At 50.5% G+C, this 27,939-nt stretch overlaps 1 protein-coding gene across 11 annotated transcripts in view; it reads right to left on the bottom strand.

The window, feature by feature from the left end:
* SHANK3 (SH3 and multiple ankyrin repeat domains 3) overlaps positions 1–27,939 on the bottom strand; it is a 443,257-nt gene that overhangs the window by 155,801 nt on the left and 259,517 nt on the right. For all 11 annotated transcript variants that reach the window (XR_014516107.1, XR_014516108.1, XM_083460914.1 and 8 more), the window contains one exon: positions 25,531–25,736. Coding sequence is in view for 9 of the 11 variants with exons in the window: in XM_083460914.1 (XP_083317040.1) it covers positions 25,531–25,736 (206 nt within the window). In the remaining 2 variants the exon portion in view is untranslated. The remainder of the gene's footprint in view (positions 1–25,530; positions 25,737–27,939) is intronic.

Below are 27,939 nucleotides of genomic sequence, written 5' to 3'. Positions count from 1 at the left end.
GTCTTGCAATGTTTTTCGTCTTGCGAAGCACGGTCCGTCGCAACTGCGTCTCTTCAAGCAGCTTTAAAAAAAAGCGCAAGACGTTTTCGTCTTGCGAAGCAAGCCCATAGGGAAATTCGTCTAGCGAAGCAACGCAAAACCGAAAAACCCTTTCGTCTAGCGAGTTTTTCGTCTTGCGAGGCATTCGTCTTGCGGGGCACCACTGTACCCTTTTTCATATGTGGTGGGAATGTAAGAAGGTAAAATGCTTTTGAGAAATGATTTATAATGAATTGAAGAAAATGTTGAAATATACATTTGTTAAGAAACCAGAAGCATTTTTACTAGGCATTACAGGTAATGAGATAAATAAGAAAGAAAAGAAGTTATTTTTATATGCAGTGGCAGCAGCAAGAATATTGATGGCCCAGAAATGGAGACAGGAGGAATTACCTACGATAGAAGAATGGAGAACTAAAATGATGGATTATGCAGAATTGGACAGAATGACAGGAAGGATCCGTAATCGACGAGATCAAAGATTTACAGAAGATTGGGAAAAGTTTATCCAATATATGCAAAAACTGAGTGATAATAAAATTACGTTTGCAAGCTTTAATGAAGCTCTGTGAGGGGAAAGGGTTAAAAGGGCAGAAGTGTGTAAAAGGTAACAAAAAGAAGGAATGGCAGACAAATTGAGGGAAGTCAAAAAAGAGAAGTAAGATGTATGGAATGTATAAATTTGTTTTTGTATTTGAAAACTAATAATAAGATATATATATATTTAAAAAAGCATTTTATTTTAAAAATCCAATTTAAATAAAAAAAATCTGATTTACATTTTTTAAAAATCCCATTTTTATGGTCCCCCCCCAAAAAACCCCATTGATTTTTATCCCCCTTGCTCTGGACCCTGATTGTAGGCTCCTCACTGGGACATTTGCTTGGCCAGGGTGAGAACAGGATTCTGGACTACCTTTGGCCGGATCCTGCAGCCGGGCTCTCTCACACCCACCCTCCACAGCGATGCAGCAATCCTGCAAGCGTGACCAACAGACTGGTCATTGGCGCAGAGGCAGCTGGTCTGCAGACCTGCCTCCCCCCCCAACCCCCACCCCCGCCTGCCCTACAAGTTGTTCCATGCGGCAGCCTCGCTTGTTAGCAATTCAGAATGTAATCAGAGAAGCGCATTTGCAAACGCCCAATTAATCTAATAAACAGGCTGCACACTGAGCCTCTGGCAGGCCTGTCTGGGGCTGGCTAATTTCAACAGAGGCAGGTTTGAGCAAAGGGAAAGGGCTTGTTTGGAGGGGGCGGGAAATGGCTGGGCAAGCTGCAAAGTTAAATACCTCCCACCGTTATCTTAGCATACCTGCGATGATGTCAGCACAGCTCTGCATGGACACAGAGGAATGCAATTCACACACACACACACACACACACACACACACACACTCACACACACACCAGGACACAAACCTGCACTGGCCCTTTTATTGACAAAACACATCATGGAAACATCTGTCTGATGCCTCAACTGCGCCAGCTGAAAGAATGAACTTCAATAGGGACAAATGTCAGGTTCTGTGCTGAGACAGGAAGAACCAGATGCACAAATATAAGTTGGGGAACCCCTGGTTTACTAGCTGGACATGTGAGAAGGATCCAGGGGTCTTGGTGGACCACAAGCTGAACATGAGTCCACGGTGTGATGCAGCAACGAAAAAGGCGAATGCTAATTCTAGGCCAATGCTGTTCTAGTTAAAGCTATGGTTTTTCTAGTAGTGATGTGTGGAAGTGAGAGCTGGACCATAAAGAAGGCTGATCGCCGAAGAATGGATGCTTTTGAATTCTGGTGCTGGAGGAGACTCTTGAGAGTCCCATGGACTGCAAGAAGATCAAACCTCTCCATTCTGAAGGAAATCAGCCCTGAGTGCTCACTGGAAGGACAGATCCTGAAGCTGAGGCTCCAAGACTTTGGCCACCTCATGAGAAGAGAAGACTCCCTGGAAAAGACCCTGATGTTGGGAAAGATGGAGGGCACAAGAAGAAGGGGACAACAGAGGATGGGAAGGTTGGATGGTGTTCTCGAAGCTACCAGCATGAGTTTGACCAAACTGCGGGAGGCAGTGGAAGACAGGAGTGCCTGGCGTGCTCTGGTCCAGGGGGTCACTAAGAGTCGGACACAACTTAACAACAACATTCTAGGCTGCATCAACAGAAGTCTAGTGTCCGGATCAAGGGAAGTCTTGGTCCCACTCTATTCTGCCTTAGTCAGATCCCACCTGGAATCCTGTGTCCAGTTCTGGGCGCCACAATTTAAGAAGGATGTTGACAAACTGGAATGTGTGCAGAGGAGGGCGACAAAGATGACCAAGGGTCTGGAAACCCAGCCTGATTAGGTGTGGTTGAAGGAGCCTGGAGTGTGATGCAGCAGCAAAAAAAAGGCCAAAGCAATTTTAGGCTGCATCAACAGAAGTTGAATGTCCAGGTCAAGGGAAGTCCTAGTAGCGCTCTATTCTGCAATGCAGATATCACAGCTTAAATATCCAGGACAGATGGCCAGCCAAACTCTGCTTAAAAACCTCCAAGGAAGGAGAGTTCACCGTCTTCCAAGGGAGTGGGGTTCTGCTGCCTCTGATGTCTGCTTCCAGGCCAACCTTCTATTGTCCACCGTGACACCCCAGATGTGCCCACAAGGAAGCCCCCAAAGTCAGGGCACGAAGGCATCAGCCCCCACTCACCCCAAGCTATCCGTCCCCCAGAAACCTCAACCCACAGACCTTAAGAGAGTCCTGCCAGGCCACTAATCTTGTCACACACTGAACTGGCAAAGGTCGTCGGACCCCCCCCCCCCCAGTGTTGACTCTGCCCACAAACTCCCCCCCCCACCAGGCAAGAACACACTGCATGAATTTTGCATTTTAGTGGATTTCAAATGATGCCTTATTTATGCTCCTTTTCCAAGACACTGTCTATGTTTCTGTCACGTCAAGGGATATAAATATTTCAGCTGCACAGACAAATGGCAACGGAGGCTTGAATACAGCGCCCTGCTTTTAAAATTAATAATTGTATTAATCTAACACAGAGCCCTGAAACACCTTAATAATGTCATAGTCAATTTAATGGTAACCATAAATCAATTATAACAGATTCCTGTGTCGGTGGAGGCAGACAGCATAAGCTAAATCTCCTTGCCGAAAGCTACTTCCAAAGTGTTTGTTTTGTTGATGGCCTATTAATTTGCTATTGTGCTCGGAGCTGCTCCTTTCAAATTACTGCTTGCATTTGTAAACCAGTTTGAACGCGCTCAGTGGGCAAAGCAGAGTAAAAATATTCGAAATAAATAAATGCACAGGAACCAAGGCGTGGAACTTTTCTGATTCTTCCCACAACCAAAATAAAAAAATTCCTTCCAGTAGCACCTTAAAGACCAACTAAGTTAGTTCTTGGTATGAGCTTTCGTGTGCAAAGAGAAGCTGCTGAATTGCAACTCATTACCAAACTTAAAACCATGGAGAGACCTGGTCTGAACAAAGACATTGGATTCTTATCTCATTATACATGACTAAGCCATTTCTCACCTTCTCACCCCTTGCCTTTTCCTGTAAGACCTATTGCAGTCGTTAAGAGTCGTCAACAGGCTCATCTCAGTTATCTGCCAATCTCCCATTCCCACCACCCTTCTGAGTAATACCCCTCCCCACCTTCTCACTATATAGAAGGATCTGGCAACTTCTGTTTCAGTGTATCTGAAGAAGTGTGCATGCACACGAAAGCTCATACCAAGAACTAACTTAGTTGGTCTTTAAGGTGCTACTGGAAGGAATTTTTTTATTTTGACTATGGCAGACCAACACGGCTACCTATCTGTAACTGTTCCCACAACCAGTTCACTATAGTGGACCCTCGCACGCTCGCAGCAGGAAGGTGAAGAAGGACCAACCTCTGGGCGCACGGCTGTGTGCTTGTGTGTACATTCACTCCGAGAGATCCGCTCACACCCAGGTCTCCAGCTGCTCAGGCGGCTGATCATTTCACACTCATTATGTATTTTAATTAAACATTTATGTATACAAGAGATGCCAATCAAGGCAAGCCAGCCTAGAAGGGAATTAATTTATTCCCCCCAAAGCTAATGAGCACTTTTTCAGCTTTAACAATTCATTAGTCCCTTGGAATTGACAAGCTCGATTTTAAATGCAGGGTCAGGTTCGCAGCGCCAACCACACAAGCCGGCCAAGGATGGCGCTGGGTGCCAGGGAAGGGGTGGCAAGGCAGCACTCCTCCTGGCACATCTCCTCTGACCGTGGGCTTCGGTGCTGCTCGGCTTGGTGGCCTCTTTAGGTGAGACTCGAGCGAAGTCAGTTTAGCCCCCATTCTCACCCCAGTGGGGCACGAAAGCGAAGGAGCGAGGGATGGCTGTGCCTGAGATTCCTTAAATCTATTCCTCCCCCTCCCTCCCAAGAAGCCCAGATGAAATCAGGCAGGCAACTCTCCCCCGAATGCAAGTCCTTCTTCACGCAGCTCATGGCTAAACTATGGAACTCCCTGCCCCATGAGGCAGGGATGGCCAACTTGGATGGCTTTGGAAGATGATGAGACAAATTCATGGAAGGCAAAGGGATGCGATGACTGAATTCAAATATCACAAGGGCTCTCCTGTGGAAGAGGGAGCAAGCTTTAGCTGTGATTCCTGTATTGCAGGGGGTTGGACTAGATGACCCATAGGGTCCCTTCAATTTTAAGTCAAGAATTATGCGGCTTCTCATTCAAACACACCCATCAGTGGGCTCTTGCTTAAGGGCACAGCGCTCTCCCTGCAACTACTGGAACCAAGGACCCTTCTATCTTTGCACTACAGCTGCGAACTCCCCCACAAAGTTCCCCATGAAGGGGCCGGGCACCCACAAATTTCAGAGCCAGGGCCATGCAAGCTGCATGGCACCCATGGCCACGGGCCCAATCTGGTACTCCTCCTCCCTTCCTCCCACCCCCTTCCTTGCCTGCCTGGCTCGCCCTTCCCATCCCCTCTGGAGCTGCTCTCGAGTGTCCACAGCTGGACAGGGCCGGCCTGCTTTGCCCACCAAATACCCTCCTTCTCCACCTCGAAGCCGCCCCCTCCCCTCCCCGGCATGACCAGGGTTGCAAGGGTTTTTAGCGGGGAAAGAAAGAAAGGAGGGAAAGGCTTAAAAAGGAATGCAGCAGGCAGGCTTTCAACAGGTGGAGCTTTCTCTCCTGGCAACAGGAGCTGGCACCTGTTGGATTCCTGCCGATGCTGCAGGCAGATGTTCAAGTTGAGCTCAACTTGTGAGGCCCTCAGGACCAGGAAAGGATAAGCGAGGACCTAAGCAGCAAGAAGGACGTGGGTGGCGCTGTGGGTTGAACCACAGAGCCTAGAACTTGCCGATCAGAAGGTTGGCGGTTCGAATCCCCGCAATGGGGTGAGCTCCCGTTGCTCGGTCCCTGCTCCAGCCAGCCTAGCAGTTTGAAAGCACAAAGTGCAAGTAGATAAATAGGTACCGCTCGAGTGGGAAGGTAAATGGCATTTCCGTGCGCTGCTCTGGTTTGCCAGAAGCGGCTTAGTCCTGCTGGCCACATGACCCGGAAGCTGTACGCCGGCTCCCTCGGCCAATAAAGCAAGATGAGTGCCGCAACCCCCGAGTTGGCCACAACTGGACCTAATGGTCAGGGGTTCCTTTACCTTTACCTTTAAGCAGCAAGCAAGGGTTTTGCATGTGGGTGGGTAAGACAATGAGGCGGATTTTAACACCAACACAAGTGATGCTGAAATGGCAAAAGGCTGCCATGTGACTCTGTGCATTGCATGTGCGAATGCACCCACATGCACCCACCCACAGTAACTAGTCATGAAAGCCCATGCTTCCAACTCTCTGCTGCAGCAGTGAGTTCCAGAGGTCATGTCACACACCAGTGAGAACACAGACGCAGCTGATTATCCTGGTGGATGAAATTATTTCTTTTAAATGACGAGAGCGGCTTTGAGGGTCCTTTCTACCATTCAGCAACCACCTTGTGTATCAATTAGGCGCCAGGGCAGAAAATCTGCCCAAATTTTGCAAACGCTGTTTACCCCTTGCAAGATCCCACTTGGCAGCCCCGGGGATTCCTGTTCCTTGTTGCTTCTAGCATGTCAGCAGACTCATGGAATGGAAAGATGCAAAATTATTCCCCAAACAGATCAATAATGCAGAAGCTCTGATTGCTATCTGTGCTCATGAGAAGACGGGGGCCACCAAAGAGGAGGGTGGGTTAATTGCTCTGAGGAAGAATTTAAGGCTTGCTGAAAGGGGGGCCCCATAGCCAGAATGGAGAAGGGCAGGCCTGCCCCCGCCCCCGAAGTGGGTGCGACTGAAGGAGTAGCCACTGATCTCCAGGACCAGTTTGCAAGAAAAGATGCGATAAAGATCTTGCTTGCCTCACCTCAAAAAAGGATATTGCAGAACTGGAAAATGGTTTAGAAAAGTGCCATCAAACGATCGAGGGGGTGCAGTGACCACCTTATCAAGAAAGATGGCTGCGTTTCCGACTTTTTTGTTTACACAAAAGGCGAGGAAGAGGCGACATGGAAGAACCTTATAAAATTCTGCACGGCATGGAGGAAATGGAGAGAGGAAAGGTTTTCTCCCTCTCTCGCAACACAAGAGCCTTGTAGACATGCAACGAAGTGGAATGTTGGGAGATTCGGGACAGACAAGAAAGTCCTTCTTCCCACAGCACATAGTTAATCTGTGGAACTCTCTGCCACAGGAGGCGGGGGCAGCCCCCAACCTTGATGGCTTTAAAAGAGGACCAGGCAAATTCATGGAAAAGAAATAGATTGATGTCTTCTAGACAAGATGGCTCTGCTCTGCTTCCACAGCTGAAGGTAGCAACGCTTCTGGATATAAAACATGGGAGGGGAGAGGGCTTATGTGCTCAAATCCTGGCTGTGGGTTTCCCATGGGAGTCTGGTTATTCCCTGTGAGAAGAGAATGCTGGACTAAATAGGCTGCTGGCCTGATCCAGCAGGGCTCTTTTTATGTCCACCGGGAACTATAATAATAATAATAGTAGTAATAATAATAATAATAATAATAATAATAATAATAATAATAATATACCCCACCCATCTGGCTGAGTTTCCCCAGCCACTCTGGACTGTTCCCAATCGAGTGTTAAAAACAATACAGCATTAAATATTAAAAACTTCCCGGAACAGGGCTGCCTTCAGGTGTCTTAAAAAAGTCAAGTAGTTGTTTTCCTCTTTGACATCTGGTGGGAGGGCGTTCCACAGGGCGAGTGCCGCCACCGAGAAGGCCCTCTGCCTGGTTCCCTGTAACTTGGCTGCTCGCAGCGAGGGAACCGCAAGAAAGCCCTCGGCGATGGATCACAGTGTCCGGGCTGAACGATGGGGTTGGAGACGCTCCTTCAGGTATAGTGGACCGAGGCTGTTTAGGGCTTTAAAGGTCAGCACCAACACTTTGAATTGTGCTCACAAATGTACTGGGAGCCAATGCAGATCTCTTAGGACCGGTGTTATGTCATCTCAGCGGCCACCCCCAGTCACCAGTCTAGCTGCCGCATTCTGGATTAATTGCAGTTTCCAGGTCACCTTCAAAGGTAGCCCCACACAGAGCGCATTGCAGTAGTCCAAGCAAGAGATAAACAGAGCATGCACCACTCTGGCAAGACAGTCTGCGGGCAGGGAAGGTCTCAGCCTGCGTACCAGATGGAGCTGGTAATCAGCTGCCCTGGACACAGAATTGACCTGCGCCTCCATGGACAGCTGTGAGTCCAGAATGACTCCCAGGCTGCGCACCTGGTCCTTCAGGGGCACAGTTGCCCCATTCAGGATCCGGGAGTCCTCCATACCCACCTGCCCCCTGTCCCCCCAAAACAGTACTTCTGCCTTGTCAGGATTCAACCTCAATCTGTTAGCCGCCATCCATCCTCCAACCGCCTCCAGGCACTCACACAGGACCTTCACCGCCTTCACTGGTTCTGATTTAAAAGAGAAGTAGGATGCTTGGAGGAGGCCCATGCCCTGTGCTCAGACGGGATGTGGCTCGTTGGCCATCCTGCTCAAGTCCCTTGTATGGCCCCCCACTGCCACGAATCTGTGATCCCAGCAGCTGAGATTTACTCTCTGAGCCACCGGTCAGATTATGGGCACAATTCAAAAGGGCTGGTTTTAGGGTTTGGGGTCACCAGGATCTGAAGGAAGGCTTCTTCCTGTCCTCAGAGACCTTCAACACAGCCCCCCCCCCCAGCTAGGAGTGCCTTGGCCTGCTGAACTATGGCAGGGGAAAAAGAGCCTTCCCAGTGGTGGCCCCTTGTCTATGGAACGCCCTCCGCAGAGATGTCCGCCTGGCACCTGCTTCACTGTGCTGTCAGCGCCAAGGAAAACCCTTTTTGGCACTCAAGATTGATTCTGGGCTACATCAATAGGAGTATAGCATCTAGATCAAGGGAAGTAATAGTGCCACTGTATTCTGCTCTGGTCAGACCTCACCTGGAGTACTGTGTCCAGTTCTGGGCACCACAGTTCAAGAAGGACACTGACAAACTGGAACGTGTCCAGAGGAGGGCAACCAAAATGGTCAAAGGCCTGGAAACGATGCCTTATGAGGAACGGCTAAGGGAGCTGGGCATGTTTAGCCTGGAGAAGACGAGGTTAAGGGGTGATATGATAGCCATGTTCAAATATATAAAAGGATGTCACATGGAGGAGGGAGAAAGGTTGTTTTCTGCTGCTCCAGAGAAGCGGACATGGAGCAATGGATCCAAACTACAAGAAAGAAGATTCCACCTAAACATTAGGAAGAACTTCCTGACAGTAAGAGCTGTTCGACAGTGGAATTTGCTGCCAAGGAGTGTGGTGGAGTCTCCTACTTTGGAGGTCTTTAAGCAGAGGCTTGACAACCATATGTCAGGAGTGCTCTGATGGTGTTTCCTGCTTGGCAGGGGGTTGGACTCGATGGCCCTTGTGGTCTCTTCCAACTCTAGGATTCTATGATTCTAAGATTTGAAAATCTGCTGCTTTTACATTTCTTTTTACTCTCTGATATTGCAGTGCTTGCCTTTCCCCACTTTAAAGCTGCTCTTTATAATTTTTTGACGCTGCTTCCGTACTGTATGTTCTCGCTTTCGGGGAAATTCTTTCACCGTTTCCTTATATGGTTGCCTGCAGAGCAGCAGCTATTAGATGCCATTCTATATAAATGAATGGAAGCATCATCACTTGCCTTTTGAGACACAACCATCATCACAACCCACATGCACAGCCTCTGTCCCCCAGAGCGTGGCACCCTGACCTACTTAATTGCCCACTTCTGCATTGCCTAAAAGCACCCAGTTTTCCCAAACAGCCTGGCTACAGCTGCTATTCTTAGGTAATGTTCTTTTTTGCCACCCACAGGAAGCTGGGTGCTGCCCAGAACACAGAACTTTCTTCCTTCTGGAAGTGTGTGGGGTGTGTGTGTGGAATCAAGAGGGATTTTTTTTTTGGGGGGGGTGTCCTCTTAAAATGATGCTGAAAAGATTTCATGGAAGTGGAGGAGTTTGTTTTGAGAACAAGGAAAAGGCTGGTTGAATCTATACCTGAGATCTATACTTGAGAGTTGTGGGCATTCTCCATCTTAGGGTCCATGTGGCCACCCAACCTGGGTCGGAGGTCGAAGCTCAACTAGCAGAAGGTCATAGGATCATAGATTGGAAGGGGTCCTAAGGGTCATCTAGTCCAACCCCCTGAAATGCAGGAATATTTTTGCCCAAGCTGGGGCTCAAACCCATGTTCCTGGGATATAATGATGATGATGATGATGATGATGATGATGATGATGATGATAATAATAATAATAATAATAATAATAATAATAATAATAAAAAATAAATTTATACCCCGCCCATCTGGGCGGCTTCCAACAAAGATTACAAATACATTAAAACATCAGTCATTAAAAACTTCCCTAAACAGGGCTGCCTTCAGACGTCTTCTAAATGTCAGATACAGTGGTGCCCCGCAAGACGAACGCCTCGCAAGACAGAAAACCCGCTAGACGAAAGGGTTTTCTGTTTTGGAGGTGCTTCGCAAAACGAATTTCCCTATGGGCTTCCTTCGCAAGATGAAAGCCCATAGGGAAATCTCCGGGACAGTGGGGAAGCGCAGCGCGTCTTCCCCACTGTCCTCAGACCTCCTCCGAAGGCTGGCAGTGGGGCGGAAAGACCTTCTCCCCGCACCAGCATTCGGAAGGCTCCTCCAAAGGCTGGCGGTGGGGCGGAAAGACCTTCTCCCCACGCCAGCCTTCAGAAGGCTCCTCCAAAGGCTGGCAGTGGGGCGGAAAGACCTTCTCCCCGCACCAGCCTTCGGAAGGCTGCTCCGAAGGCTGGTGGTGGGGCGGAAAGACCTTCTCCCCACGCCAGCCTTCGGAAGGCTCCTCCAAAGGCTGGCGGTGGGGCGGAAAGACCTTCTCCCCGCGCCAGCCTTCGGATGGCTGTCCTGAAGACTTGCGGTGGGAGGAGGGTTTTCCTTCCCACCGCCAACATTCAGAATGCTGTTCTGAATGTTGGCGGTGGGGAGGAAAAACCCTCCTCCCACCGCAAGCCCCGGGAACAGAGGAGAAGCGCTGCACCCCTTCCCCTCTGTTCCCGTACCTGTCCTGAAGGCTTGCGGTGGGGAGAAAAGCCCTTCTCCACACCGCCAGCCTGGCAAGCGGTTTCCATAGGAACGCATTAATTGATTATATATGCATTCCTATGGGAAACCGTGCATCGCAAGACGAAAAACTCGCAAGAAGAAAAAACTTGCGGAACAAATTAATTTTGTCTTGCGAGGCACCACTGTAGTTGTTCATCTCTTTGACATCTGGTGGGAGGGCGTTGCACAGGGCAGGTGCCACCACCGAGAAGGCCTCCTGCCTGGTTCCCTGTAACTTGGCTTCTTGCAGGGAGGGAAGCACCAGAAGGCCCCCGGAGCTGGACCTCTGTGTCCCGGCAGAACGATGAGGGTGGAGATGCTCCTTTAGATATACTGGACTGGGGCTGTTTAGGGCTTTCAAGGTCAGCACCAACACTTTGAATTGTGCTCAGAAAAATACTAGGAGCCAATGTAGGTCTTTCAGGACTGCTGTTATGTAGTCCTAGCAGTCACTCCCAGCCCCCAGTCTAGCTGCCACATTCTGGATTAGTTGTTGTTTCTGGGTCACCTTCAAAGGTAGCCCCATGTAGAGCGCATTGCAGTAGTCCAAGCAAGAGATAACCAGAGAATGCACCACACTGGAGAGACAGTCTGCGGGCAGGTGGGGTCTCATCCTGTGTACCAGATGGAGCTGGTAGACAGCTGCCCTGGATACAGAATTGACTTGCACTTCCAGGGACAGCTGTGAGTCCAAAATGACCCCCAGGCTGCACACCTGGTCCTTCAGGGGCACAGTTGCCCCATTCAGGACCAGGGAGTCCCCCACACCAGCTCACCCCCCCATCCACCCAAAAGAGTGCTTCATGCTCTACCATCTAAGCTACGCAGGAGTCCTGGTCGATCAGTAAAGGCTCCAGAGGATCCTTTCAGCCTCCCAACTGCACTGGGCAGCCTTCACCATCCTGCTTCTCCCCCACCCCACCCTTGGCCAATATTTTGGACTCTAATTCCCCTCAGCCCCAGCCCATCCTGCATTCCTCATCACTCCTGGCATCCTATGCCCATCTTTGAAAACAAGGGCAATCTACAATCCTCTGGATTCTGATTTCTGCATCAGTATGAACCCTAAGGTGGCAATGCCAGGTGTGAATCTCTCTCTCTTTAATGTGCTTTATGGGCTGAAAACTTTATAACAGAAATGTACAATAGATGTTATATGCAAAATGAGAAATAAAAAAACCCCAAACAATTATTCATACTTGCTTTGTGTATACATTTGTGATTAAATTTTACAAGGCTTCCAATTTCCCCATTGTGTTCCCGAATTAAATTCCTTAAATACACGCTTAGACTTTACTTTCTCCATGTTATTTAACTTACTATCAATTTTATTTGATAAAATTATCCTAATTGCACATTGAAGCTCAATCAAGACCTGCCAAAGGATTGATCTTTTGACAGTGTTCTTTTACATAAGACTCTGTATATATCTCACTGAGTCTGAAACGTCTCTTAACCTTGTTGATAATCTCACCAGTTCAGCGTACTCTCTTATTTTATTCTGCCAGTCTAATTTGGATGGAATATCCTCCCCCTTCCAGCCTTTTGGGATTAGAATTCTGGCAGCGACTGTGAAATACTTATGTATGTATGTATAAAGACTCTCCTGAACGTTTTTTGGGATTTCGTTACCCATAATTCCTAGCAGGAAGGCTTCAGGGTTTTTTTAGGGAAGGAGCATTTGAACATTTTCTTAAGCTCGTTATAAATCACATCCCAAAATTGTCTGATCTTTTTACAGTTCCACCACATGTGGACCTTTTTAAACCCTGGAGCTTTCCCCGTGAAAACCAGCTCCTTAGAGCTCCGTCGGAGCAAATGGCAGTTCAGATTTTCTGCAGATTGCCGTTTGTTCTGATTCAGCTTCAAAGAGCTGGAAGGAAAGCTCCAGAACAGGAAAAAAAGAGCACTTAAATACAGAGCAGACCAGTGCCTGGAAAGAGCAGGGCAAAAAGGCCCCTGGCTGGCCACTGTGAGAACACATTGCTGGACTAGATGGGTCTTTGGCCTAATCTTGTGTTATTAGAAGATAGAGGCAGCTGCACTAACTGCACATGGGTAAGCTTCCTCAACCTCCCCAATTCCACTGACAGGATTTGCAATTTGTTGGCACATCAGATTTCGCTGCCACTGGTTCAAGGCACGCACAGCCTTCCTTAAACCACCTGCAAATGTGACGCATGTCACCATCAACTTCGTTGGACTGGTCATGTTTTGTGGATGCCTGATTATCGTCTTCCAAAGCAACCACTCTATTCTGAACTTAAAAATGGAGAGCGTAATGCTGGTGGTCAACAAAAGAGGTTTAAAGACTGTCTCAAGGCAAATCTTAAAAAACTGTAGTATAAACACAGCTGGGAAACACGGGCCTGCGAGTGCTCCAGTTGGAGAAAAGCCTTTACCAAAGGTGTCCTGGGCTTTGAAGACACTCAAACTCAGGACGCAAGGGAGAAACGTGTCAATAGGAAGGCACGCTTGGCAAATCCACACCGTGGTCAACTCCCGCCCAGAAACCAATGTCCCCACTGTGGAAGGACGTGTGGATCCAGAATTGGCCTCCACAGTCACTTACAGACTCATTGATAAAACTATGTTTATGGAAGACAATCTTACTCGGCTACGAGGGATCGCCAAAGAAGGAGGGGAGGAGATCTTGAGAGCCTGCCGAGAGAGCAGGCCTTCTTCCACGGATTTAACTGAAGAGGCAGCTGGGGAGGCTCATGGTGTGTGTGTGGGGGGGGGGTGCCTCTCGCTGGAGGCAGGGGATCCCCCGAGATGAGGAAGCCTGATAATCCGAGCTGGAAACTGCCACTGACAGGCTCCGAGAGCATTTGCATCACTCAGGTGGCAGAAGAGTTTGTCAGAGGGAGGCCAGCCGAGAGGCGATGGCAAGCGACTGCCTGCTGGCACCCTCAAAGCCCTCAAGGAACCTGCTGCCAAGGTGGGCGAGCCCTGCTCTCCAATTACGCCACTGTAGCCGGGGGCAGCCCTTGAGGGCGAGATGGGTGAGGAGAGCCAGGGAGCCACTTGGAAGCCGTGGCAAGGAAGGAGCGCTGCCCGTTTCCAAGGGAGGAATCCCTGACTCACCGAGGGAGCCTCAAGCTCAGCCTGGCTGCCTGCCTGCCTCTCAACTGCTTCGACAGCCACCCACTCGCCAGAGGTGGCCAAGCCCTGATGGAACAGCAGGAGTTCCTGGGCTCCACTGGGGGGGGGGGAGAGTAGGGATTCCTGGGGGAATCTAGACGGGTTGTGGATCAAACCTGCCTTGAATTGCACTCTCACATGTGCAAGCCCACACCTCAGGGCGAGAAAAATGCAACCTGTGCGACTCACGCAACACGTTGGCGATTAATATACAGTGGTGCCTCGCAAGACGAAAAGAATCCGTTCTGTGATTCTCTTCATCTAGCGGTTTTTTCGTCTTGCGAAGCAAGCCCATTGAGAGATTAGCAGATCAGTGCTATTAGCGGCTTATCGGCTTATTGGATAAGTGGCTTAGCGGCTTAGAAAAAGGGGGGGGGAGGAAAAAAAACCCGCAGGAACTCGCAAGACATTTTCGTCTTGCGAAGCAAGCCCATAAGAGATTCATTTTGCGAAGCACCTCCAAAAAGGAAAACTCTTTCGTCTAGCGAGTTTTCCGTCTTGCGAGGCATTCGTCTTGCGGGGCACCACTGTACACAGAACAATAATTATACATTCTTTATCAACCTTCTGAGAAAATTACAAAACATTAAAGAAAGCCACAGAGACTTGCAGACAGTCCGGGAATCAGCGTGTTTTTACATGAGTAGTGTTAAGTTGTGGGTGAACATATCAGACGACACAGCGATTCTTCAAACAGCTCTTGTTTATTCACAGGCCAGACCAGAACTGAACTGAAGGGTTCAGCCAGCCTGCTTATATAGAGCTCCACTACAATGCAACAGTAACCATTTTCTGTAACTATCCAATCACTGAACGTCACTTCCAATCCCATATTTGCATATGTGGACCTGAGTGAAAACTATCTACAGTATCCCCCTGCTGGCCCAGGGTGAGAACTTTAGTACATAACAAGTAGAATGCATCTCTGGGTTATTTGTGAGGCATAGGAATTCGTTCATTTTTTCCTTCAAAACATAGCCCAGCCCCCCACAAGGTCTGACCCCTCCTTTATACATTGAGATTTCTTACCTCCCCTCGACCAAACACTGCAGTGTTTCTTCCCAGGGGAATCGCTCCATCCCCTTGGGAGTTTGGGTTGCCCTTTTCTGAACCTCTTCCAACGCTCAAGCTGGAAGGAATACAGGAATCTGCCTGACGCCGAGTCAGAGGACTGGTCCATCTAGATCAGTATTGTCAGTATTACTGACTGGCAGCTGCATCTCTCCAGGTAGGAGTCTCCCCAGCCACACCCAGAGATGTCATAGAGACTCGAACCCAGAACCACCCTCATGCAAAGCAGACCCTCTAGCACTGAGCCACCGCTCTTCCTCACATGGCTCAGCAAAAACACACTCTTTCTGAAGAGGCCTCAGGAGGTCAAAGGTCAGGCATCTTCCAGAAGCAATCCTAGACCCCTGAACCCGTTTTCTCCTTGGAAGTTCCCTAGTTCGGGGCGAACACCAGGTGTTCCTTGTGGTGTCACCAAAAAATAAATAAATGCATTGTTTAATTGCAGGTTATGAGCAGAACCAAGGCAAGGAGAGGAGCCAGGGCAGGATTGTTGGTTTGCTTGTTTGTTTCATAAGATATATACACCAACTGATTGTTTTTAAAAAAGACTCGAAGTGGTTATCAAGAGAATAAAGCAAGAAGATTATCAGTTAAAATTAACACTTAAAATAACTATTTGAATCATTCAAAACATAAAATCAACAATACAGTGGAACCTCAGTTTTCAAATGTCTCTGTTGATGAACGTTTCGGAACTCAAACACCATAAACTGTAAATGCTTTGGTTTCTGAACACTTTTTGGATGTTGAACATGCCGAACAGCTTCGGTTTTGAGTTCCCCTGTTGTATTGAGGCTTCCATATTGAGTTTTTGGTTTTCGGAACTCGAACGGTCTTCCGGAATGGATTACGTTTGAGAACCGAGGTTCCACTGTAAAGGCAGATTAAAACACACATTCATTCTCTACGTGTCTGGACGGACTCATCTAAGCAAAAATGTTTTTAGCAGGCATCAAAAAAGAGTACATAGAAGTTGCCTTTCTGATGTCAACAGGCGAGGAGTTCCAGAGCTTACGTGCCCCTGCCACCCTAGGTCAAAGATCCCAGCTAAATAAACCAGGTCCATACCTGTCAGAGGGGAGAGGAGCAAGGAAGGGGGAAGCCCTGCTGCCTGAAGGCCAATTCAGGTCCAAGAAGGTGGCAGCTTCAGTGCGGGTTGAGATGATGAGATAAGCAGCAGGAAGCAGGATTTCAGGTGAGCAACACTGCCAGGTGGAGGGTGGAGGAGAGTCCAGCCCCATGGCGCAGTAAGCCCCAGGAGACACTGCAAAGTGTTTGCACACACACAAGCGCGATGGTATGGAAACCCGTCGCCCTCTGTCCTCAGCATGAGATTTCCAAAACAATTCTGCAGCTTTTCATAGGAGCCTCACAGCGAAACAACCCACATTGCATACAGACCGGCAATATGCTTGCCAGCTCCCCCCAAAGGCACCTTTTCAACCACACTTACCTGTAGCCACCAGAAGATCTCGCTCCCAGATACCTGCATGCTTTTATGTTACTACCATGAGCACCAGCTAAACACATACACACAGAGAGCACCATTTTGGGGTGTCTAACACCCCTCCTCTCATTCCAAGCACAAATGGTGGCCAAACTCTTGCATGGAGAGCAGGCAGACTCGGGGCAGGATATGGAAGAGCTGTGAGAAAAACAGGTGGCCCAGGAGGGGGGAAACCACCGCCCTCCAAACTCCTCCTTTCCCAAGGTCTCAGCACCACTGCCAGGACCCCACACCACCCCTCCCCTGTATGCCACCCACTGCAAGGAAAGAGGCAGCGAAGCAACATCGACATAGCATGTTCTGACCACCACATTGGGAGCGAAAGCAGCCCTGATGCCACCTGGAGGGCAATGCCAACTCCAGACCTCCCGGGGACTAGAGTCCGCCCAGGAATGCTTAACTTGTGACCGGCTGACAGAACAAGTCAATGCCTACCCACACATTGCATGGCCAAAGGATTGAAATCAGAACTCAACACTCAGGTTAGATATGGTTGGGACATGTATTCCTTTGTCGAGGAAGGTGCAGATCCTTCAAACCCCAAAGAGCAGTGTTGAGGGCCTTCCATGTCCACTATGTGGCTGGACAGGGCTGGACAGGCCTCTTCTGCTTTCCTCTGCTCTCCAAATGGCATCAGGGCATCGCATCACCCCAAATCCCTGCTGGAGAGCAACTCTTTGCACCCTCTTATTTCTCTCTCTACACCCATGCTAGCTACAGTCTGCTAGGAACAAGGAGGCATCAAGGGAGAGAGGCAACGGAGTGTGGACCCCCAAGCAGCCGACTCCCCCCACCCAGCCCCCCAAAGACGCCATCGGGCGACAAGAGACAGGACGAGGCAAAAAGGGTGGGGATGATCGAGGAGGAGATAAGAGAGGAGGAGGATGAAAGCCATAGTTACCCAGCTGATGAGGCGATTCGTCTAGAGAGGAGCATGGATGAGGATGAGAAAGCAGAGAGAGAGATGGGGAAGAGCGTCCGGCTGGCAACAAAGCAGATGGTCAGAGACAGAAAAATGGTCACAAAACAGAGCAACCTCTGGCCTGCCCAGCCCTTCCTGGGGAAAGGTCAGCCTCTGCACCACCCACACGGATACAGGCAGTCCCCCAGCCCTCCCCCAACCCCCTTGAGGTTTTAACTAGGTTTATAAGGAGAAGCCCCTCCTGCCACCCCCTTCCTCTCATTAATTCCGCTCCTGCCCCCAGGCCCCTGCATCCTTGGCTCCTGCCGTCTGTTCAATTCCAATCCTCCCAAAGGAGCCCAGGGCGGCAAGCAAGCAAAGCAGCAAAATAAGAAAGGGTCTTTTTTATATATAAAATCAAACAATCAATGCATTTCAAAACCTTAAGAACAATCTGAGAATATTTCAAAAACAGTCCCACATCTCATAACTTCAAGGTTGCAATGAAGGGGATCTTCCAGACATCAAATGCCAGGGTGAAGCACATCTCTTGTACCTCCTGAGACAGGGTGTTCCACCAAGAAGGCCCCTCCAGGGCCAAGACGGCCTCCCCTGCCAATCACTGAAGGCTGATCTTGAGAGAGGTGCTTGGCCCCCAAGCTGTTACGGCCTTTGTGCACTACGATAAACACCCTGAAATGGGCCCAGTGGCTCAATGGATGCTAGTGAAGAGCTTTTGGGACTGCTGACACAGGGTCCCGCTAGGCTGCGCCCCCCATAGCACCCCAGAAACTGCATTCTGCACTAGCAGACTATCTTCAAGGAAAGCCTCATGTAGAGTAAGGGGCTACAGTTCAGGTGGGAAGGCACTAGGAGCACGGGCACCTCAGCATCTCTCAATCTGTTCAGAATTGGCAGCCCCTTGCACCCGGCTTTCCTAAGCTGATGCCCTCCAGATGATTGAAATACAACTCTCATTGGCCCCAGGAAACCACAGCTATGGGACGCTGTGGCTGGTGGCAGTCATGGTCCAGAAAGCTAGAGGTTGAGGAAGGCTCTTTTGAACCCGACATTCTCCTGGTGGCACCAAAGTTGCATGTGTCCCACTGCTGGGGCAAGGCACCCACAAATCAAACATTCAGCGAAGAGGATCCCACAGCCCTCTCCACTGCCACACTGCTCTTTTAACAATCTTGTTCTAATTTGTTAACAAGTTCCTCTTTGCATTCATCTGGCAACTTTACCCCTGCAGTGGGGGGAAAACCGTCAACCGCACCACCTTCAATTCCGAGTGGGCACCATCTTTCCTGAAACTTATTTTTTTAGGTCTTAAAAAAAAGTGTGGCAGCAGGTTATGATGTCACAACTCATACAAAGCAGGTTATGATGTCATAACACATACAAAGCAGGCTATGATGTCATTACACATACAAAGCAAGTGAGAGAAGAGAAATAAATGGCGACACAAGACAGCCGTATTTCCCAAGCTGGTGTGCTTGGTGAATGCTGAGCACTTAAGTCTGAAGCATAAGTAATAAAATCCCACCAGGTGACATAAAAGTGTTCTGGATCCCACCCCACCCCCCATGTGTGATCCCCCGCCCCCACTAGCCAAAGTCTGCAAGTTCTGAGGCCACAGAGACAAATTTAGATTTTTCAAGGTTTTCCGTTGCTGGGCTATTGAAATCCTAGCTGCAACTGACATCCATGTCACAAGGCTGGGCAATGTGTCAGGAGGTGCTGGGCTGCTCAGATGACAAGACCCTCTTCTCGACCTCACGGATGTGGCCCAAAGGAAAGCAGAGCAAGACGTTTGGCGCCAGCTTGGCTGCAGGAGTTGCAGGAAGAAGGTGGAAGGGCACCGGCGGCGGGAAGCCTCATTAGGGAAAGCGCGCCTCGGTTTAAGAACAGTTTTGGTTGAAGAACGGACTTCCGGAACGAATTATGTTCGTAAACTGAGGTACCACTGTATGTCCTGTTTAGTTCAGAGTCCGTGAGCAACTTTTTCTTAACTATCTTCTTTGGGGGAATGTGTCCAAACAGTTCAAAGAATCGCAGAATGGGAAGGGACCCCAAGGGTCATCTAGTCCAACCCCCTTGAGTGCAGGAATATAGGTGGCCATCCAATCTCTGCTTAACAACCTCCAAGGAAGGAGGGTCCACCACTTCCTGAGAGAGTCCAATTCACTGTCGAATAGCTCTTTCCGTCAGAAAGTTCTTCCTGACGTTTAGTTGCCATCTCTTTTCTTGTAACTTGAGTCCGTTGTTTCAGGGCCTCCCCTAGACCAGCAAAAAAAAAAAAAAAAGAGCTAACTCCGTCTTCCATGTGCCAGTCTTTGAGATATTTGAAAATGGCTCTCCTGTCTCCTCACAGCCTCCTCTTTTCCAGGCTAAACATACCCAGCTCCTTCCAGCGCTCCTCCTCAGGCTTGGTTTCCAGACAATTGGTCATTTTGGTCGCCGTCCTCTGCACACCTTCTAGCTTGCCAATATCCTTCTTATTCCTTTTATATATCCGCAGCTGATAAGAAGTCTTTCAGATGAGCAATTTTCTTTTTGTTGAGAAGCTCTTCTTTTCAAGACGCAGACTGGGCTTTTCGACAGAAACAGCGGTCCTTCACAAGGCAGGAAAAGGCATGTGAAACTGGTCCCTCTGCTGGATTATTGCCTGTTGTCCTTTTTTGGAGTATAGTACAGGTAACATTTCATAGGCAGAGGGCCTTCTCGGTGGTGGCGCCCACCCTGTGGAACGCCCTCCCACCAGATGTCAAAGAGAAAAACAACATCCTAACATTTAGAAGACATTTGAAGGCAGCCCTGTTTTGGGACATTTTTAATGACTGATGTTTTAATGTATTTTTGATCTTTTGTTGGAAGCTGCCCAGAGGGGCTGGGGAGGCCCAGCCAGATGGGCGGGGTAGAAATAACAAATTATTATTATATTTGTGGGTCTTCTCGCTGGTTTACACTGGATATGTGCTGGGTGCATATTAGAATACTGCAATCATAGGATTGTAGAGTTGGAAGGGGCCCCAAAGGGATCTTTTGCACAGTGTGGGGCTCAAACACACAACTCTGAGATTACGGAAGCACAACTACGATTGCACAGTAGCAGCCTGAGCACAAGGCAGCTTCCTACTTTCCCAGTTTAGCAGCAAGAGCAGCACAGGGGGCTCTCAAGAGACACGGTTGGTCCGTGCAGCTGCAAGAGTTTGGAAAGCCTGGTGCCAATTCTGCCATATGTGGCCTCTGAAGCCAAGGAGGGGAGGAGGAGGCGACAAAGACAGAGCGATGCAGGCAGCCTCTCATTTTCAATGGGCTCAAGCAGGCTTTAGAAGCAGGAATGGGCCTCTAGGAAGGTTATGAGGAATGCCCAATGAGGGCCGCCCATAGGCAGGGAAGGGGGCGGCAATGGGGCTTTGTCTGTGCATACCCCTTTCCACCATGGCAGAAAGCAACACAAAAGGCCACTGGGAGGGACGGTAGCACTTTGGCTGCAGAAAAACCCTCAAAAGGAGTGTGCAGAAGAGGAACCAGAGCAGCATAGCAGAAGGCATGAACTCTGGAGGAAGGAGACCGGGAGGACTCAGGGGCAGGGCAGCTAGGGCAGATGAGGAAGGGCAACAGAACAGGCAAAGGCCCAATCATAGGGCAGCAGGGGCTGAAAGGGAAGGAAAATGCCAAGAGCTCAGGGGAACTGGGGAAGGAGCTCGTGGGAAGGTCAAAGGGCAGGAGGATTCGGAGCATAGTTCAGAAGAAGGTTGCAGGTTCAGTCTCTGGCAGCATCTCCTCTTAAAACTGGGGATGCCAACCCGGTGGCCATGAAGACCTTAATTGGGGACACCAGGCTCAGAACTTTGATTTTTGTAAGAAAAGCATCAAGTTAAGGTAAGACGGGGAATATGCAGGAGAAATGATTTTGGGGAGATCTGGAAGGTGTTTGTAGAATTTGTACTGTTAAAACGGAAAGGGGTCAAACCATCACAAGAGGTGTTGAAATTTTGGGAGGCTGGATAGTTACAATGGAATGGTCTCGGTGGTGGGGTGCATATTTTTATTCTTATTTATTTATGATCATTAGTTTGTCAAAATAAAATATTTTTTTTAAAGCATCTAGCCCTCTTAGAAAGAAAGTTATAAAGCAAAATGTGCAGGCATCCTTCTAAGAAATTTTCGTAGAATGAGGCAGCCTGGCTGCTTCTGCCTGTCGGTGATTTGAGCCAATGAGTGAAATCAGAAGGCTGGTGAAGAGCAGGAGTTAACCTTTCCAGGGGCAACACACACAATATGAACACCACCTTGACATATACCAGACAGCTTCAAAGAGGTGGAAAGGAATTTGTGGTCATATCAGCGTGGGACCAACAGATTTAGGAGCAAGGTTTCTAGGTGGGGCTGCAATTTCAAATTAGTAAGGACGGTCTTCTTTGGAATTTTGTTTTTGGCATGCACCTGGATCGTTCAAAGCAGGTGGTACAAAAAAACCCATCTTGTGCAATCCTCTCCATTCCTCTTACACCCTTTGACAGGCCACCCGCATCACACGATGCTCTGAAGAGAGCTTTCCCCGTAACCATGGCAGTGAGACGCAAGTCCTTCCTGGCAACAGCTCCAGCAAAGCCTGATCCGCATGCGGAATTCACAAAGCCATCACACAAACACCGTCCTCCTTCCAGAACATGGATTTTGCTGTAGGGTGGGGCTGGGGGACCTGGGCAGGGGGCTCCCATCATCCCTGCCCATGGACCATCTTTGATGGGAGCTGGAGTACAGCCACATCTGAAGGACCACAGATAGGCCCACCTCTGCGCTACAGCGCTTGCTTGGTCTTCTACTAACCCATTTCACCTTCTCCAAAGGTTTGCCTGCATGATAGCACTGGTCTTGCGTTAGCTCATCTGCCCCCTTGTCCAGGCTGGGCTGCACGTTGCTCCTCTGAATTCCTATCTTCATGCAAAGGGACCAGAAGTCACCTGGAACAATCTCCTGGCAAAAAGCAGGACCTTTCAGCCATATGTCCCACAGTCTTACAGCAAGTGGGGCAGGGAAATACAAATTCTGCAGACGCAGAATGGTCAGAATCAAGTCTCAGAATTCTGCAGAATAACATATCCATGCATCTCTGGAAACAGGATCAATTATTTGGAGATGCAAATCCAGGCAAGAAATTAGGGTGATGATCACGTGGTAAACATTAACCCTTCCCTAGGTTCACACTCAAAGTCTTAGTCGATTTAGGTATGTGTAATTAAGTCTTTTTAATTTGCAGGCAGGCTTTTCTAACCTGAGTAGGTTTAGTTCTCTGTGGTGCTATTTTAATTTCTCCTGCTGGGTTTTTTTGTTTTGTTTTTGGCTGTTTCTCATTGTGATTAGCTGATTGTTTTATTAGAGAGGCGTTTTATCATTGCTCTGCTTTGAGAATATTTTGGCTGAAAGGCAGATTACAGAATAAATTGATATTTTCTAGATAAATCATAGCAACAACACCCCCCCATCCTGTTTTCTATAGGTGCCTCCAAACAAACAAAAGATTCAGAATCAGAAGATATGCAAAATTTCAAGGAGAAAATTTGCTGGATTTTACGTGCAGGAGTAGCCCAACCGTAAGTGAACTCAAGATGCTGCCTTGTACATTCAGACCATTGGTCCTGCAACAATTTCTCAGCAACTCCTTAGTATCTTTAAAAAGCCAACTTTATGTGTCTTCATTCATGTGACACATCGGCCACAAACATATATAAAAAAGCTGCGCCTGTCCTCTCTCCTCTGTGCCACTGACTGGATTCCATGTAAGCCTTGACCCAGCTAGAGTGACTTTGAAGCCATCAGCCAGAAAGGTCTTTAGACTTGCTCATCATCCCGACTCTTCCCCAGCCGGGTTTATTTTTTACTGTGCCGGCCAAGTCCTTCTCCCCGATTCTGCAAATGTTCTGCTCTCTTGCACCTTCATTCCTCAAGGAAGGTCCAGCCACAACAGCTGTGTCCTGCCCTCCACTGCCTGAGGTAGGACGTCTCTGAATACCAGTTATTGGAGCTCACTAATGTGTAAAGTTCTGCAGAGCTCAGGTCCTGCCTGCTGGCTTTGCAGAAGCGCCTGTTTGGCCACCGTGAAGAAGTGGCCTCTGGGCCCACCCAGAGGAGCTCTTCTGAGTTTCTAAAGGAGGTTAAGCCATGAGCTACATCACAGCTCGCTATCCCCACCTTTCTCTGCTGCTCAAGATGCTCATCAGTGCCCTGGTAACAACAGCCACCGCAAGCAGCGAGCATGGAGGGCAAAGTGAGGACCGAGCCAGGCATGACATTTGCTGCTTGCCAATGCACGGCCGAAGCACCTGCCACAGGCAATGGGAGGAAGGCTCTGATTGGTGGCAAGGCAGTTTCCCCAGCAGGTGTTTGGGGTCTGGCTCCGATTCTGACCACAGCAGAAGCAAAGAATCAATGCTCCCCTGTGCCATGCTATGGGGCCAGATCCAGCTCTCTTCTTCACCAACTACCCGCAGCCAAGCAAAGGCAAATGGTACGACGAGCATCATGCCCAGCTTGGCACTGAGTCTCCAATTCAGAAGGGCGGACTGGCCAGTCCCCAAGGCTTTGAAGTAATGCACTGACCGACTGACTCTTTCCCACCTGGCAGAGAATAACCCAAAATGATAGCATCCAGTAGACAAAACGATAGATCGGAGGTGCATCTGAGTAAAGGCACAGGCACACCATGGAGCTCAACCAGTCCTTAAAAAAAAAATGTTTCAAGGGTGCTGTAGCTTTGCAAAGGTCTGCTTAAGCAGGCTTAGTTAGCCCCAAGGCTGAATTGAGTTACGGTCCTGAGGGTTAAAACAGCTTGGAAACTAGTGCAGTTCAGCAGCAGGAGTGGATACCCAGTGAGGGAAGCTACAGATTCCTGTTTCCTTGGACGTTTGCAAGGAATAGCCATCTGTCAGGAACACTCCAGGCATAGAGCGTTCTGGCTCCAAGTTCTAAGAAACCACTTGCTGTGTTGCTTCCAGCCAGAAGAGCTGCTTCACATGTCACAATTTCAACCAGCAGGCGATACTACACCTCCACGAAAAATGGGAGCTTACGAAGTGCATTCTTGTCTTTGCACCAGGAACTCGCAACAGAACAGTGAGCTGCAACCGAGACCCTCGCAAGCACACTTCCCCAGGGACTGGGGGAGGTGAACCAGGCATCTCACACGAAACCCAGATGCGACAGTTCTTCTGACACCCGCCTGCTGCATAAGCCCAGACAAGTTGCCAGCTCTTCACCCATCTGTTGCATTGCACGAGCGCAGAAGTTGTGCTCAGACCCCCGGTTACTTGCACCCACAAATGGAAGGAGTGCTGCTCCATATCTGCTAAAAGCGACAACAGAAATTGCCGGCAGGTGCAGTCAGGTCACCCGTGTCCTAAAATGAACCCTGGTGCTTCATCAATCCGGCCAGAAACACAATCCATTTGCCAGCAATTCACAGTGGCACATTTTTAATGAGTACGCAGACGTAAGGGCAATTCTCCTATTTGCAATAAATCTCTCCCCCCCCCCCATCCCGCGGGGAGAAAGTCAAGCACCAAGCAAATCTCAATTGCAAGATCTGACCATCCTTTGCCCAGAAGATGCATCTGTGCCAACAGTGGCCGAAGGAAAACAAGACCTCTTTTGCCATCTCACAGGAAGGCCAACATGGCCCACAATAACCACCTCTACAACCTGGCAGGTGGGAAATCCCCAAATTTCAGACCCACAGTATATTCCGAGGGGGGGGGAGGACTTGGGGTGCCACCACCCACCCATCTTTCAGAGACATCTGCCTGGCTGCTGTTGGGTCCAGGAAGACCCTCTGACCCAGAGTCCACTCTAAACACAAATGCTCCCCAATCACCCAGACCGAACCCTTCCCCCCCCCACCCAGAAGAATCCCCTATGCACTCCCTTGAACCCATTGCCTCTACTTCCCAAAGCATATTATGGGCAACATCTCCTCTGGGTGACCCTGCCCAGCCTAGGCTTGCCATATCCACCCACCCCACTTTACCAAAAGTTATTTGCCAGTGCCAAGTCAATCTAAGGATGCTCCAGCAAATTGGGTACCAGATGAGTGGGTGGGCAGCGCATCTTCCCAGCTCCTCCTCCTCCTCCCTCCGTCTCCCCCCCCCATGAAGGAGGTGTGTCCAACTGCCCCCTCTTCCTCCCACGTGCCCCCTACCCCCCCCCCGCTCTGGCACTCACCCTTGACGGCTTCTCCTCGGTTGAGCTGGATCTCGCCCTCGCCCTGCGGCGTGTAGCTCTTGACGGCGATGAACTTGCGGCCGGGCACGGCGCTGTACAGCTTCCTCTTGGGGCCTCGCAGCGGGGCCGGCGCGGCGTGCGGGGTGGGCTCCACGCCCGGACCGGCCCCCGGCGCGCCCCCCGGCCCGCTGCCGCTCCCGCTGGGGCTGTAAACGAAAATATACGTTACGGTGGTGTTGCCCGGCGGTGGCGGCGTCTGCTGCTGCTGCTGCTGCTGCGGGAGCGCCATGGCCGCCCCGAGGGAGCCCTCCTTGGATCGGGGCCCGCCCGGGAAGAAGGCAGGAGGAGCGCAGAGGGAGGGCTCGGCGAGCGAGGGGAGGGGGCTGGTCGGGGCTCAGCGCATCCCGGGCAGCGGCGCCACCAGCCTCCGCCGGGGCCGCCGCCACGAGACGGGGCCCGCCGCTCGTCGTCCGCCCGGGGCGCCGCCGGGCCAGCGAGGCTGCGGCCGGGCGCTGCGTCCGCCTCCGCGCTCCGCCGCCTCCGCCCAGGGCAGCGCCATGGCTCGGCCGGCCCCGCGCCCCGCGCCGGCCCCTGCTTCGCGCCGCCCGGCTCAGCTCGCCCGCCGACGGCGCCCGGCGCCCGCCGCCTCCGCTGCGCCTCCGCGCCGCGCCCGCCGCTGCGCCTCCCGCCGCCACATGGCGACGACGGGGCGGCTCGGCCACCGACAAACCCCAGCCGGCTCTGGCGGAGCCTGGTGGTGCTGATGCTGCTGATGCCGGGATGCTGCAGGTGCCGCCGCCAAGCGGCTCCTCCTCTTCCTCCGGCGGGAGGCGGGGACCCACCCGGGCCGGACCCCTCCCTGCCTGCCGACGGGAGTCGGAGGAGCGTAGCGTGGCGACGGACCCCGCCGGGTCATCTAGTCCAACCCCCGGCAAGGCAGGGATGCGCCAGCGTTGGCGCTGCCTTCTGCCCGCGCTCCCAAGGCAATGGGGCTTTGAACACACATGTCCCCTCCCTCCGTGGTTTTATGGGCAGCCAGGACCTCGCCCCCCGGCTGAACGAAGCTGGCAACCCCGGGAGACGCGTTGGCATCGTGCAGACCCTCCCTTCCATGGGTGCCAGGGCACCCACAAAATTCCCCATGGAGCGGCCGGGCACCCACAAATTTCGGAGCCAGGGGCATTCACGCTGCGTGGCACCCACGGCCCCGGGCACCCATGGTCACGGGCCCAAGCGGACACTCCTGCTCCTTTCCTCCCACCCACCCCCTTCCTTGCCTGCCTGGCTCGCCCTTCCCAGCCCCTCTGGAGCTGCTCTCGAGTGTCCGCGGCTGAACGCGGCCGGCCTGCTTTGCCCACCGAAGACCCTCCTTCTCCACCTCGAAGCCGCCCCCTCCCCTCCCCTCCCCGGCACGACCAGGGCTGCAAGGGTTTTTAGTGGGGGAAAGGAGGGAAAGGCTTAAAAAGGAACGCAGCAGGCAGGCTTTCAACAGGTGGAGCTTTCTCTCCTGGCAACGGGAGCTGGCACCTGTTGGATTCCTGCTGGTGCTGGAGGCGGATGAGCGCCCATCTCCGCAAGACAGAAGCCTCGGCTAGCGGGCGGGGAGGCGGATTCCGCCCCATAGAAGCTCCCTCCTTGGTCCTCCCCCCCACCCCACGTTATTCCTGATAATTTTATCATTCCCCGCCATGACCCAAGGCCTCCTCAAAGCTGCCTCAGGACACAGAAAATGGTGAAGTGACAGTAAAGGCAGAGCATGTGCAGAGTGCTTTTAATAAAAATAATAAAAATAATTTTTTACTTGTACCCCACCCGCCCCGGTCGGATCCAGGCTCAGGGCAGCTAACATCATAAATCAGGAAAGGATGCTCAGCTACAGCAACAAAGTATTTGGGCTAAAACGAAGCTCCTCCAAGCCAGAGGGCAATACTCCCAGGTTGGCAGGCGCTTACAGACTCCAACCCCCCCAACACATCTCCCTTTCCTGCCTCCTCAGCTTCCCCCCACCCAAGCCCTTTCCTGCCTAGTTCCTTCTCGCTTCCTGCCCTCTATGCCCAAGAAAAAGGATTTAGACTAAGAGGACCATTAGAGGCAGTTCCATCTAGTGGTTATCATGTCGGAACAGGACCTAGGAGACCAGGGTTCGAATCCCCACTTGGCCACAAAGCTCCCTGGGGGTGACCATAGGCCAGTCACTGCCTCTCAGCTGAGCCTTCCTCATAGGGTCGTTGTGGGGATTAAATGAGGAGCGGAAGAGTTTCTTGGATGTAATAATAGCATGCTGCACATTGAAAGAGAACTACCATATACGAAAACGATGTATCGTTGGTATCTAACTCCTACTAGGTTAGCAAAAATGTATAGAATTGTACCAATATATGTTGGAAATGTAAAGAGAAAGAAGGCACT

Source organism: Podarcis liolepis, assembly GCF_965112155.1.
Source record: "Podarcis liolepis genome assembly, chromosome: 10".
Lineage (NCBI taxonomy): Eukaryota > Metazoa > Chordata > Lepidosauria > Squamata > Lacertidae > Podarcis > Podarcis liolepis.
This window is presented reverse-complemented; position numbering and strand designations above follow the sequence as displayed.